Raw genomic sequence first — 15362 nt, 5'->3', positions numbered from 1 at the left:
TCTTTCCAACGACACATAAACCGCTGCCCTACGCTTTTTAGTTTTCGATATTTTCGCTATTGAAATCGCGGCGGCCTCGATTTTGATTGCGAAAATAGCGAAAACTAAAAGGAGTAGGGTGGCGCTTTATATATCGTTAGACAGAGGAGAAGAGAGCTTCAAAATAATATGCATCTTTCCATAGTTTCTGCACTGCTCGGAGTCCCTTTAAAGGTATTACAGAAATCAACGTTTGTTGGTTTGATGTCTGCATGGTTCACTAGCTGACAGGCTCATTGTTCGGTTTGTAATATCTATTATCTTAAAGTAGGCTTTCTCTACCAGGGTTCACTGGAACACCAATAAGTAGATTGCAGGGGTTCCTTGGCATTTATCCTTCTTGGGAGACTAGCCTCAGTTGGTGAGCTGCAAAAGTACCTCCTTAGCTCCACTATAAAAAGGGCTAAAGTAGGGGTCAATATAATCAGTACAGTAATGAAAGACAATATGTTAGCGAGGTTGTAAACCTCTTATAGGGGAGCACTATAATTGTAGGAATCATAATTAGAAACACTAAAATTGGCTACTAAATGAGGGAGTACTATAGAGGAGGAACATGGAATGGGTTCTAAACAAGGAGGATTTTTAGACATGCCTCTTGCAAAATAAATCCCACCCCCTCCACTAATAAGCAAGGTCACGGTGACCCAGAACTCATTGGAGTGTGTAAGGGACTACAATGGTCCTAAAAGCCTCCTTACTAAGATGTTAAGAAAAACAAAAGTTTGCTTTCCTAAAACAGAAAGAATTTGCGATAATTCAGGTTGGAGTGAGCTTGAGATGTCTCCCAGAGCAACACTGCTGAATATATGCAAATTAACCATTGTACCCTTAAAAGCTAAACACACCTCCAGAACCGCTGGAATGCAATTATGTGTCAGCTTGTTAATTTGTACAGAGCCATAATAATCCAACATGCATACAGACTGTTTCGGATTGTTTGATCCTCATCAGTGCATGGCATGGATTAATTTGGCTCTATGGAGTAGGGCTTGTAAATCTGAGAGGCACAGACTAACCAGCAAGCTCACGGTGACCCAGAACTCATTGGAGTGTGTAAGGGACTACAATGGTCCTAAAAGCCCCCTTACTAAGATGTTAAGAAAAACAAAAGTTTGCTTTCCTAAAACAGAAAGAATTTGCGATAATTCAGGTTGGAGTGAGCTTGAGATGTCTCCCAGAGCAACACTGCTGAATATATGCAAATTAACCATTGTACCCTTAAAAGCTAAACACACCTCCAGAACCGCTGGAATGCAATGATGTGTCAGCTTGTTAATTTGTACAGAGCCATAATAATCCAACGTGCATACAGACAATGGTTAATTTGCATATATTCAGCAGTGTTGCTCTGGGAGACATCTCAAGCTCACTCTAACCTGAATTATCGCAAATTCTTTCTGTTTTAGGAAAGCAAACTTTTGTTTTTCCCCTCCACTAATGCAAGGGTTTCCTGAGATCTGCATTTTTATTCGTCATTTTTATATTATATTTTTTTCATTTTTTGTATTTTTATAATATTCATCAGCATACTGCCCATGTATGAGTGGAGGTTGTGTGAGTATTGAATATAACAGGTGGCATATTTATTGTTGTGTAAAGATATACTTTTTTAACACTATTGATAAATAAAAAGAGACTCTTTTCTTAACGCAATATCTGGCGCTCCTCATAATTTTATTTAAATCAATATGGTAATTAGTAGATCATTATTCTAGAAGGAAATTACCGGTATACACTTATTAGGAAGTTCTAGGTATCAGCTATATTTGCACAGCTTTTAGAGGCCCACACTATAGCACCACTGGTCTTAGCAGGTAATTTTCTGCATATTTTTGTCCTTTGTAATGATTGGGTCACTGCAATAGCAAACTGGGAGGGATAACATTTTACTTTTGGATTCATGCACACTTCAACCTTGAACCCATTATACCAATATGGGCAATAATTACTATTTATGTATTTATATAGCTTTGGCATTTTCTGCAGTACTTTAAGACCTGGGTTTACACTGGCAGCTGATAATAACATATACATTTAAACTGATCAGTTGTTTTGCGCTTTCTCTTTCAGTTGCTGTGCATTTTCATCTGCTCTTGTTCTGGGAACACAACACACAAAAAAAATGCATGCAGCAGTGCGTTGTAAAAACTTTTTCAGTTATAACACATTATAAGGCATAGATATAAATTTGACCCATAGGGAAGCATGGGCAATTCTTTCACACGCAGAGCACATCAGTTGTCTGTTGTGCTATAGCTCACAGCAACTGATTCAGTGTAAACCAGTGTAATACATTGAAAAAGTCATGTCACTAACTGACCTTCACAAGTTCTCACAATCTGATGTCCTTATCACAGTCTAGGGAAAATTTGGGGAGGAAGCCAACAAACGGCATAGTATGTTTTTAAGATGTGGGGGGGACATAAGACTGCATGCAGGAAGCCCACATAAACACAGGGAGATCATGCATACAGCTGTAGTCTGAAGTTGAATGATTATTTTAACAACATTCAGTTATTAAATGGCTTGTGTTATACTAACAGTATACAAGTGTTTATAGTAAAAATGGATTTGTCCTTTAAATATCATTTAGTATGTCATACAAAATGCATTTTCTTTATAAACACGTTAGTCATTATCAATATCAGTGTTTTATTTTCTACAGATGATGATGGTTTTTTGCCTCAAGTGACAACACCTACAGAAGTAGTGGGAATAACAGTAGCTTCAATGCCAGCTCCTCAAGAGTCAACATCCATACAAAATATCTCTCTGAAGCATCCATGGAGAGAAATACAGTAAGTGGTCACTAAGTAAGTGGTCAGTAAGTGGTCACTAAAACAACATACTCTAAAATATTTTTGGAAAAATGGAAACACAAGTACATTTGGACTGAAGCAATTCCTGTAGTACCGTACTTACCTAAAAGCACTTTTAAAGGCCTTGATAAATTATGAATTTGCTTTATAGATGATGCTATGGTCATATGAGGCTGTAGTTTTAAGAATTTTGAAAAGTTTATAGATTACATCAATTTTAGTCACATTAATATGATTTTTAAAAGTACAGTATGTGAGGGTAAAAGTATAATGCGTAGATTGAATTATCGAGGATAAGAATTTAAAAAGATAAAGAATATAGAACCTGACCTCTGCTACCTCCTGCTACCTTCTCGGGATTGTCAGATGAGCCATACCATTAATTTTCAGAGGCTCAGGAGAAAAAGTTCATTGGATGAAGCGCAGGTTGATGAATGAAAATAATGCCTTTACAAAAGGGGCTATGAGCAAATATAAATAACAGAAAACAGAGCAAGAGAAACCATATTTAGGATCAGGATTTGCTAGCTAATAGGTACAACCTTAGAGGTAGAATGAAAATAATGCAAGATTCACATGTATATTTTAATATTTACCCATACCTATAAACAATTGATTAAGTATAAATGAAATATAACTCATTCCAACAAAAATAGTGGCTAAGGTTGCAGTTTGTGTAGGAACACTCCTAGGCAATCTGGATCAACAGGGATATGTGAGGGAGCAGGCTGGTGTTGTACTCTATTTGCTGATTAAACTCGATGGATGGATGTCTTTTTTTCAACCCAAATAACTATGTAACTATGTAACAGTGCAAGATTATTAAAGACTACATGGTACATAGCCTCTACATTAGAAAGAGTGCTGGCAGCTCATTGAAAGATTAAAAGCAGATTCGACAGTCAGATAGATCCTTCTCTGATTGAATCTGATCACAGATGGATCTATTTCTGCCAGTGTAGTGTACACAGATTCTAATAGATTTCAGCATGAAATCTATAGTAAATCTGTGCTGTTGCCTCTGTCTGCCAGGCCCCTCAGGTCTGCCCCATGTATTGTGTATTTACCAAGCCCATGGTGAGTGTTGAAGCAGTGCTTAGCTCACCTGTCCACTGGCATGCCTCCTTTAGTGGCCCGTGTCTCTCTATCCCTGTCAGGGACGCCTCTACCCCATGGCCCAGTAGCACATGCGTGATCTAGTACATGCCGTCAGGTCATGTGGTACAGGTCTCATGGCAGCGAATTAGAGAAGACTGGAGGGGGTATGCCAGCAGACAAGTGAGCTGCCTGAGGGTACGCATTACACATTAGGGGAGACTGGCCAGGGGTCCCGTCAGTTGTTAGGAAATCGAACACCACTACCACCATACACCTGACTGAGCCCTTTCGAGCAAAATCTTTCCAGCGTGCCGGATTGATTGTTTTGACCGATATCCAGCGAGCTAGAAACAATCGATCCGGCGTGCTAGAAAGATATCTATCAGGTGGGCATGATGCAGCATCCATCTCTGGTAGATTCAATCATGATGATTGAATCTGATGGATATTGGTGCTGCAAATCAAGTAATGTATAGTTAACATAAATAACATAAAAATAGCTGCGCTCAAATGTCCCAGCACACAGTCCTTGCACAAGGCTTGTAAACAGCAATGCAAACAAGGCAATGATCCTCTTATGTCAGAAGGGCAAAGATGATCTACTTCAGTGAGATAACCACCACACCCCAAGCAGTGGCCACTCACCGTTATTATATGACCCTCTGTCAGATGGGTTCTCAGCGCTTATGGGGTCATCAGGCTGCCCCCTGCAATATAGAGAATGCCCGTCCTCTGCTTCCAAGCTGCTGCTAGTTACTATCACCTCAAAGAAGACATACCAGAGCTCCCATAGCGTAAAATTGTAAAACCAGTTTAGTTATAAAAAGATTGCACACTTACACGCATAATCATGATAGATCACACAGAGTTTTTATGGGCTCCACCCCAAACATTGGCTGAGGACCCATCTGACAGAGGGTCATATAATAACGGTGAGTGGCCACTGCTTGGGGTGTGGTGGTTATCTCACTGAAGTAGATCATCTTTTCCCTTCTGACAGAAGAGGATCATTGCCTTGTTTGCATTGCTGTTTACAAGCTTTGTGCAAGGACTGTGTGCTGGGACATTTGAGCGCAGCTATTTGTATGTTGTTTTGAGATATGTTGGTATAGAGCAGCGCACCACCTGTAGTTTTAAATACCCATTTAGATACCAGCGCAGTATTTTGGTGATTGTTATGTATAGTTAAACCTAGGATGTTCCATCTGTATTTATTAAGTGTTCAATTATGAGGAGAAAAGCATGGTGATTACCACATACTGGTTAAAAAACGTACATTAGATTTCATTGACTGCAGTGAATTGTCAGGATTTCTGTAAGGAGACACTAGTTTGCTGTATAGAAGTTTTGTGGAGCACAAAATACTAAATCGAGAATGTTATACAGTACTTATATTGCATTAAAACAAGAATAACACAAAGGGTTAACATTTTTGGTCCTTGTCTGTCCTGCTCTCGGCACCTGTCCCACATTCCGTTCCCTTGGAGTGTACAGTTAAAATAAACCCAATCACAAAAAGGTTCTTGCACTCCCCCTACACACCTGTATGTGTATATGCGTACCCGGGTCATCCTTGCCAAATCTTGAGCAAAGCACCAGTGCATTGATGATTTGCTAAAGGTTTTGGGTGAGCTGGAAACACGTACCTATAATATAGCCGCCGGCGTTCACTACTATCCCCCCTCCAGGTCAACGTGGATGGTAGGGAAAGACATAATTCGGCTTCCAGCTATTGCTGGTGGCTGAATTACAATGTTCTTGTGGTGATTTGTGCTCCGTCTTCTGACAGCGCCCAAATCAGTCACTGTGCGCTGCTATGGCCATAATTCCTACTACTGTCTATGGTAGCGTCGGCTGCTCCCAAATCTCCTGCGCTGCACCATATACATATTGGTGTGTAAAGGGAGTGTGAGAACGTTCTTGTGATTGGATTTACTGATATAACATTGTTGTGACTTACATTCTGAACATGCAGGAGATATAATCGATGTTCACACCATTATTTAAGTACAAGGTTTCTGTGAGTTAAACAAAAAACATGAGACCACAGTAAATCTTTTCAATACTTTACCCATGTTTAATGTGACCTCTAACCTGTACAATGCAATTCAAGAAGGCTGAATGCTGTAAGTAAATCAAAAGGTGCTTCAACAAAGTATTCATGTACACTTATGCAACAAGCTTATTGTACAGTTTTAAATTTTTTTTTTTTTTTTGCTTCCCCTACCAGATTTGTTTATTTTCAATTAAATTGTTGTTTGTAAGTCACATGGAGCCTGATGCACCAAAGAACGGTAAAGTTGCCGTGTACATGAAGTGCGCAGCAATTTTACTTTCACTAGTGCAGAGGGAGAACCAGCTGCTAACCCATTAGTGCCATGCGCGTTACCAGGTTAACATGTGGGTTGCTATGGTAACACACATTACCGCAGTTATGCATGTGCCACTAATGGGTTAACACCCTGTGCTAGTAATGGTAAAATTGCCATGCACTCCCTGCACATGGCAACTTTACCGTACTTTAGTGCATCAGGTCCACAGTTACCTAGGCCCTGATTTACTTAACTTTGGTAATATTGCTGTGCACAGGCAGGAAATGTTACTCTTGCTATCCCTAGCGATGCAGTATGAGTGTCCTAATTTGCGCTACCCAGGCATTGCTAATGTAACATATGCTACAACGCGTGTTATCTAGGTAGCGCAGGTCATACTAATTAGGCAACTTTCCCAATGCTGCCAGCAGTAGTAGCGGCAAAATAGTCGTGCGCTACCTGCGCATGCCACATGGAATTTTACTGCAGTTTAGTGCATCAGGCCCATAGTTACATAGTTTTTTTTCGCTTCAGTGTCTTTTTAATGGCTACTCATGCTTTGAATATATCCTCAATTACATCAGACTTGGCTCATCCACCTTGAATACAAACAAGTGGTTAAATAACCTGATTCCTGTAGGGTTATCTATTTACATATTTATGTTTAATTTAACAGGAATACCGTTCGTAATTTATGTGTTCCAAAACCTGTTCCAGCAACCAGCAAAAGTGTCTTTCATTTTGATGACAAAGAACAAGCTACAGAAGGTAAATCAAATGTATACATATGAGTGTGGAATGGTAAGACAGGCAGTTCAGAAAAGATAACGGTGCCAAAATAGGTTATCTGAATATAGTAACTGTAGATGGATTTTTTTTTTTTAATACATAACATAAAGAAATAGTGCATTGTGAATTTCGTGGTTTTGTCGTACAAAAAAAGTCACCCTGTTTCTCTTGTGAAGTGGAGTGCTTGTAGACTGAATGTTTAAGACTGTCCAGGCACAGCTTTAATTACGGTATATCACTTGAAACATTAGTAAGAAGCATTTGTTTATGCAAGAAGTTTTGAATCAGGATGATATCATTTATTGGCAATTTTTTTGTTTATTTTGAAACTAAAAATCCTATTTTAAAATTATGTTCACTTGAAACAGTCCAGCTGAATGAGGTATCTGCTGCTGGAGCAGCCTCGCTTGGTATCACACTGCTCATGTAGGAGAAATGAGGGGTGTATAGTGTACAAAGATTTTTTGTCATTATTCGGATGCCTGGGGCCATATGCAATTCACTTTTTCACCAGAGTTTCTCCTAGGTGATATTTTTACAATCCTATATAATAAAACCCTAATGTCCCTGTGTCAGTGCTTTTTTGCACTGCGCATGTGCAGGGACAGACGCAGAGACACTGCGGAGAGCCGGAGCAGGACGGGGCCAAACGGGGCTAGCATGCGTGTGCGAGCGTGGCGGGCGCGTGCGTTGGGCGCGCGGCGGTATTAGTGACAGACCTAGCCCGTTTTTAAATAGGCTAAGTCACTAGTTTGTAAATAAAATGCCTTTTAAACCACCAGTATGCAGATAGATCTTCAAAATAATTTTGACAGTACTTTTTCACCTACATTTTGGTACTTTTCCATGGCAAAGTGCTAAAAAGTCTCCTAGGAGAAAACTCAGGAGAAAAAGTTAGGTTGCATATGGGCCCTAGGGCCATATGCAATTAACTTCTTCTCCTTAGTTTTCTCCAAGGCGAGATTTTCAAAATTGTCAATAAAATGCCCTTTAACAGGGCGTTCTGATTCCTGCGGCCGCGGGAGGGTTTTTTTCGGCCCAATTTTTTTTTTATCATGTAGCTAGCCTATCGCTAGCTACATGATTCCCCGTTCAGGGCGCCCCCGTTGCCATGGCGACGAACTGAGTGACGTCATCGACGTTGTGACGTCACAGGGAGTCCCCATCCACCCCATAGCGCAGCCTGGCGGTGATTGGCCAGGCTGCGCAAGGAGTCTGCGGGGGGGGGCCCCTTTTTCGCTGCAGGTAGCGGTGGATTGGCGACGAGCGGCGGCGATCGAAACAAACACGCAGTTAGCAAAGTGCTAGCTGCATGTTTGAAAAAAAAAATTGTGCAAATCGGCCCACCAGGGCCGGAGCGGTGCACAGCGGCGTTACTGGCTCAGCTAGTCCAGAACGCTAGGGAGGTTAAACCACCAACAAGCAAGAAAATACTCAAAATAATGTTGGCAGTATTTTTTCACTTACTTCTTGGTACTTTTTCAGTTGCAAAAAGCTGAAAAGTTATTTTAAATAGAAGATGAAAAATTATCTCCTAGGAGAAAACTCAGGAGAAAAACTTAATTTCATATGGGCCTTGGTGTTTTAGGTGCAGGAGATTAAATTTTATATTAAGGGACCACTATCGCAAAAAATGTTAAAAAGTGCGTATTTATAAGAAGTACATTCCTGAGTGAAATGCACCATAAATTACCTTTTTCCTATGTTGCTGACACTTCCAGTAGGCTGTACAATTTTGACCGATATGACAGGTTTTGGACTAGTCCATCTCCTCACAGGGGATACTCAGTACTTCCTTTATTCTATAGAAAAGCTCTCTATTGAAATAATCTATAAAAGGATGCTGCTGAGCCTCCCTACTCACCTGCACACTATTTTGGCAGTTGGACTAAGCAACTTCCATTCAGGAAACCCTGAGACTTCCAGTAGGGAGATGGAACAGTCCAAAACCTGCCAGATGTGTCCGATTTGTACTGCATACCAGTAAAAGACTGCGGCAGGGAACACACTTGACTTTGTTTTCCGCATGCGTTTTTCTGCATACTTTTTCTGCACACCAAGTGTGTTTCCATGCAGGAAAACGCGCGCGTTTTTTCACAGCAGCTGATGTAATTGATAGAGAAAACTGCCAAAATGTGCAGAGTCATCGTGCAGAATGTCATTTTTTTTTCTGCGCGCGAACAACACAGTAAGTGTGCACTAGCACATTGATTAACATGAGTTCTCAGTTTTTCTGTGCAGAAAACGCGGACGAAAACTGTCAAGTGTGTTACCTGCCTGCAAGACTGGAGAAAAGTGATTTATAGGGCATTTTATTCTGGAACAAATGCACATCTTATAAAGGTGAAACTAATATATGAAATGGACTCATTACATGCAAAGCAAGATATTTCAAGCCTTTGTTATACTTTCATGATTATGGCTTACAGCTTATGAAAACCCCAAAATCAAAATCTCAGTCCATTACAATATTGTGAAAATGCATAAAGAGATTCTGGAGATTCTGAAGTGAGTTTAAAAATGGCTTTTTACCTTATATTCAACAGGGGCATGTTTGCTCCTGCTAAAACGCAGCTACCCCGCTGTGACGAATCAACGTTTATTCGTCCAAAAAAAAGTAGTTAGAGCCTTATAAAATATTCCCTGTCGCCACTATTAAAAGTGACAGCAGGGGGAAAGGCTTGGTTTATAAGAAGATCAGGGGAGCCAGGGGTTAACAGTTCCTCTCCCTGGTCAAATGCTAACAAACCCTGGCTCTTTGGTAGCTTCTAATTACAGCTTTTCTCACCTCCGTGTGAAAGTGTTTCTCCAGCATCCCTGGAAAGGTTATAGCTCATCCATCAGAGATTAGATGGACAGAAGCTAATAAACCGCCCCTTCCTCCAGACAGCTAGGAACCGATCACAGCAGGGGGTTCTCTCAGGATTACCTCAGCTGAAGGATCAAGGAGATTCCATCTCCCAGCTGACCTTTCTGTGATCTCACAAATATGAAATCCATCTTTTGCCATAAAGATGGCTTTCCAAATAGGCAACGGCCTTAAGAACCCGCTTATTCTGAAATTCGGAACCAACCACACGATTGGATGTTTCTGAAATCAAGGTAAGCCCTGCCAAAGCAGAGATATGCATTTTGGGGTCACCGTTCACTCTAAACCCCCCAAGTTTGGTATCAACGTTCTTGATAAATTCTGACAAACCTAAAAATGTTATTAGATTTAACACAACTTGTACGGTTTGCAGATGAGCACACTTATCATGATTCAGGTAAAATTTTGTCTCTATGAGAGGGGCAGAGATCTCCTATTCCAAAGAGGTGTGTGATCCACGCCCCCTAACCCCTCCTTGCTGGAGTGGGGGCTATAACCAGACAGAGCCCAGAAAGCTCTGCGTCCTTTACCTTCAATCTGATGCCTAGTAACATCCTGGCAGCCCGCAAGGACACGGGCCAAAACCTCCATCTTTGAACTTTCTAACAAAGGCCTGTTGGCCGCATGGCAACCGCCATTTTGGGACTTTCGCCAAAGACTTGCGATTGCCGCATGGACTACCAATAACGGTATTTGAACTGTATATAATCGGACATTCTGTTCCTTTTCTTCCCTTCTCTCTGTCAATCAAAAAAAAATAAATTCTAAAATAAGCTGTGTGTATGTAGTTTAGAAATAAACTAACGATTTTATCGTTCAGTCTTGTGCCTGTTCTGGTCATCTGATTGCGGCTATAACGAATCTGCCCTCTGAAGAGTCAGTCATACTACCGCATTGTTTTATGATTTGCTTATAAATTGTTGATTTGCTAGCTAGGTTGTAAATAACCGTTTCTTCCTTCTAGGATTAGCTAGTACCAGATTTCCTGTGCGAAATCGATAACTTCGTTTCTCGATTATAAATACAATTCGAGATTGCATCATATAGGGACCCAGTAACCTTTCTTTAACGTCACATTGCTCACAGTCTTTAAGCCGTCGGAAGTGATTATTCCCCGAACGGTGACTTGAGCGTGTTGAACGTGATTGAGCTGGCTACCGTATTATGATAGCGTTGGAGACTGTCCGCTCCATACACCCGGACAGTGGTGGCAGTGTATTTACCAGATTTCCAGCGCGAAATCGATATTTTTAGTTTACAGATTGTATATACAATCAAAATTGTACATGTATGGGCACCTCCAACCAATCTTAACCGTTTACTACGCACACAGTGAATTTGCCTCCAGCAGTCTCTAGTGCATGAGACCTGTATGGCAACAGTGGCCTAGTAATACGGGATTGGTGAGTGATTGTCCCATTACATATTGTCGGCAGCTGCGCGACCAATCTTTATTGTCAGTCTGTTCACCGTACTTCCTGCGTATGCTAACGGGAGCAGATTAGACGGGATTGGCACGCTCTGTCGCCCTTTACTTTCTTCCCTCTGACGATCCAGCAACCGGTCTCGTTGTCCGTCTGCGCCCGTACTTTCTGCGTACGCTAACGGGAGCAGATCTCGACGGGATCGCGGGGCTGGATTGTCACACCCGCGGCAGAACGAGGGGTCTTTACCCCCCAAATCCCCTCTATGGTGCCCGGGGAGCGCTTCCTGTTGAGGCAGAGCTAATGGCTGTAGCTCTGCCTCTCAGCGCGTCTATCAGCGCGTATATTCCGCCTCTCCCCCGCCCCTTTCAGTCTTCACTGAGAGGGGTGGGGAGAGGCAGAGATCCGCCACTTATAGACGCGCATGGAGGCAGAGTTGCAGCTCATAGCTCTGCCTCCAACAGCAGCAAAATCCACGACCAAGAAAGTTGTGGATTTTGCAGGGGGGATTTGGGGGGTAAAGACCCCTAGTTCTGCCACGGGATAGCGGCATTTTAGCAGGGGCAAACATGCCCCTGTTGAATATGAGGTAAAAAGCCATTTTTAAACTCACTTCAGAGTAGTACTTTACTTTAAAATACTTTAGTATTTTAGGCTCAAAGTGTAATCCAAAACGCTTGCAAATGGTTCCTGTTTTGTATATTATCGTATTTTTCGCCATATAACATGTTCCGGAATATAAGACACACCTAGGTTTTGTCAGGCTTGTCTGGTCAATGACTATAGGTCAGGCTGTATGCCCATATGACTGACCTATAGCCCAGCCCGTAACACCTGCACAAACTCCTACCTAGCTTAAAACTAAAATAACCCTGCAGGTAGATGTAGCATACAAACTGACAGATAGTATTCACCAAACAAAGCAGTATGAGTAATACAAGGCACAGTGTTCACAACAGATATAGGCTTCAATTCATCAAAGGGTGTTCGATAACAAAATCCCAGTCCTTAAAATACCGCATTCGGTATTTTACACTTCACTGTGCTAATTCATCAATATTTTCCCATGTGTGGTAGAGGTTCGTTAAGTTACCGAAGTACTACGGCTTCAGTTCATCAAAGGCTGTTAGATAATGGCAGAGTGGTGCAGAACAGCTTGGAATGTCTCTGTGTTGTTACAAGCTGATAACAATAGAAGGCATCCAGACATCCCTTTACATGTAAACATGTGTTATATTTACTGTTACTTATACTGCCTCTGCTGCTCTGAATCTGTCCATCAGTGTTTCTTAACATTTTACTTCTTTGCCACAACGTAGATAAACTTCCTGGAGACTTTACAAATGCCATGCTTGGTGATTTCACCACATGCATCTTTGTATATTCAAACAGGGACTCAAAGGGTTAAACCACCGAAGGACATCTGGGGATATCTTTTGTCCCGTTATCTCTGCTCACTGCCTGGGAGGTCTGGAAGCTTGTGTGGAGAAGCCTGTGTGACCTATCAGCAGCACTTGCAGGAGAACAGGGGCTGTTTCTATTGGCTGCCTGCTCCTGTTAATCATGAAAACATTCACACAGAAGGCTTTCGAAGCCTGTAAGGACAGGGGAGAGCTGGAGATAAACACCGAATGTGCTAGCGAATGTGGTAACCTTGATAAATTAACATTTACTGACATTTGCTGACATGTGTTGAGCACAAGTCGGTAATTTATCTCATTGCTCTGTGATTTCAGCTTCTCATTCGGTAACAGCTTTGATGAATTAACATTTTCTTAAGTGCTCCGTTAACTCAGCTGTTTTCAGCATTACCAAATGCGGTAATGCTTGATGAATTGAAGCCATAGTGTCCTGAGGTCTGAAGGCTGAGGCAGTCCAGATGATAGCCAGGTGACTGCGAACGGGAAGGGTAGTTCAAAGACTGTACAGATAGCATGGTCAGTTCAAGCCAATTTCGGTCCAGGCAGAGTTCATGGGAGTCCTTTAACAAGCGGAGGTCGGTTCAGGTGGCATTCGGGCAAATCCAGGTACAAGAAGAGTCGGCAACAGGTAATCCAATCAGTAGACATGGTCAGCAACAAGCAGTGGTTGGCAACAGGGATATATAGAGTGAAACTTGGTCAGGATACAGGCAAAGTGGGCAACAAGATCAATCAGATGTGTGAGCGCAATCTCAGCAACAAGCCACAGCATAACTATCACGGGCGATGACAGAGGACGCTCACTTAAACTTTATACACGGGCTAACCAACCAGAAGCAAAGGGATCCAAAGCAACCAATTAGAAGACAGCGTGTCAGCAGGCAGGCTGACACGGAATGTGCACATGTGGTCATTGTTTACAGCGGCAGAGTGCGTACTGAAAGCGCGTATTCCCTTCTGTCCCCAGGTGTTCCATTTTGTCCTAGCTGGTGTCCCTTTCTGTCAACAGGTGTCCCTGCTACCTCCACTGTGTCCCTGTTTCACTTCTGTGTCATTTCCCTCCCCCGTGTCCCCGCTACTTCACCGTGTCCCCGTTTCAGTTTCCTGTGTCCCCGTGTTTAGTGGCATGCTCTTACTTATCCAGCAGCGCCTGTGGGAATAGACATCCTCTATACCATCGCATTTCTCCCTCTAGTGTTGGCTTGTACTGTGGCGAGAAGTGCGGCGGTGACGAGGTTGGCTCTCCCCGTGAGTGCTGCTGGAGATGTAAGAGCCTGCCGCTACACACTATACATTTAAACGGGGACCAAGGACACAAGGTAACTGTAGCGGAGAAATGGGGGAGAGAAGCGGGTACACAGGCGAGGTAGCGGGGACATGGGGGAGGGAAGCGGGGACACAGTGGAGGTAGCGGGGAGATGGAGGAGGAACGCAGAGGCACAGGACAGAGCGGGCACACAGGCAGGGAATCCCTGGCATCGCGGCGGTTCATATCGGCAGGCGGCAGGTATTCCCTGCCTTTGCCGTATAAGATGCAGGGACTTTTTCTCCCCATTTTTGGGGGGAGAAAAAGTCCATCTTATATGGCGGAAAATACGGTAGTTACACCTTGAATTACTGAAATAAATGGACTTTTGCAAGATTGTTCAAGTTTCACCTGTATGCATGCACAGAATTTTACATTTTTACAATTTTTCATGATAGTGGTCCTCTGACCATACTCCCTTCTCTCCTCTCAACCTATTTTAACAGTAATTTTTTTCCCATGTTCTTTCCTTATCCCTAACAGTACCTCACTAACCGTGAACACTCTTCAGCCTTAACCTTTTACCTAAAGTTAATTGTTTTTCTGAGGAAAGCTAAATGTTAACCTAGCTCTTCCACCTTATTCTATCCTTAACATTTTAGACATTCGCTAGTAGTCAACAGCCCTGAACCAATGCTAATCTGACACCGACACTAATGCACTCCAAAACCAAACTTCTCCACACCTCTATTCTTCTCCACACCTATATTCTTCTCTACTAACTCCTCAATGCAACTCCTTTGCAGTCTACATGCTAATGTGTACCGTGGACCATATCAACCTGCATGGTGGGCGAGAGTTTAAGATTCCTGTGGGGAAGAGCTATATGATTTATTTTTTTTTACCTAGCAAGATGCAATTGATTGTATCTTAAGTGAGACACACTGTTGGGAAGAGGTGCTCATGGAATTGTATCAGGCCTCAAGTGTGGTTGATCGCCGTACATAATCCGATAATAATAATCCAAACATTTGTATAGCACTTTTCTCCTGTCTCAAGAGCTGCACCCATTGGGACACGCTCAAGAGGCCACCCCGCAGTGTTAGGGAGTCTTGCCTTGAACTCCCTACCTAATAGGTACTGACCCTAGCCAGGATTTGAACCCTGGTCTCCCATGTCAAAGCCACTATCATACAGTGATGAACTCGATGGACGTATTTCTTTTTTCAACCCAAATAACTATGTAACTATGTACCATGTGGATATTATTGCTATTATGTGAGTTAAATGAAATCTCCCTTAAAAAAAAAACAAATCTATAAACATTTACTGTATAAGAAAA

The 15362-nt window shown here is 42.2% G+C and overlaps 1 protein-coding gene across 6 annotated transcripts in view; it reads left to right on the top strand.

The window, feature by feature from the left end:
- Positions 1-15362, top strand: part of TBC1D2 (TBC1 domain family member 2) — a 161907-nt gene that overhangs the window by 68217 nt on the left and 78328 nt on the right. For 5 of the 6 annotated variants that reach the window (XM_068233713.1, XM_068233711.1, XM_068233715.1 and 2 more), the window contains exons 4-5: positions 2708-2840; positions 6948-7039. In XM_068233713.1, the coding sequence (XP_068089814.1) occupies positions 2708-2840; positions 6948-7039 (225 nt within the window). Of the gene's footprint in view, positions 1-2707; positions 2841-6947; positions 7040-15362 lie in introns of those variants that run through there. The other variant, XM_068233716.1, reaches the window with a different exon arrangement.

Source organism: Hyperolius riggenbachi, chromosome 1 (genome assembly GCF_040937935.1).
Source record: "Hyperolius riggenbachi isolate aHypRig1 chromosome 1, aHypRig1.pri, whole genome shotgun sequence".
In the NCBI taxonomy this organism is placed as follows: domain Eukaryota; kingdom Metazoa; phylum Chordata; class Amphibia; order Anura; family Hyperoliidae; genus Hyperolius; species Hyperolius riggenbachi.
The sequence above is the reverse complement of the archived record's forward strand: the minus strand, read 5'-3'. Positions and strand labels throughout refer to the sequence as shown.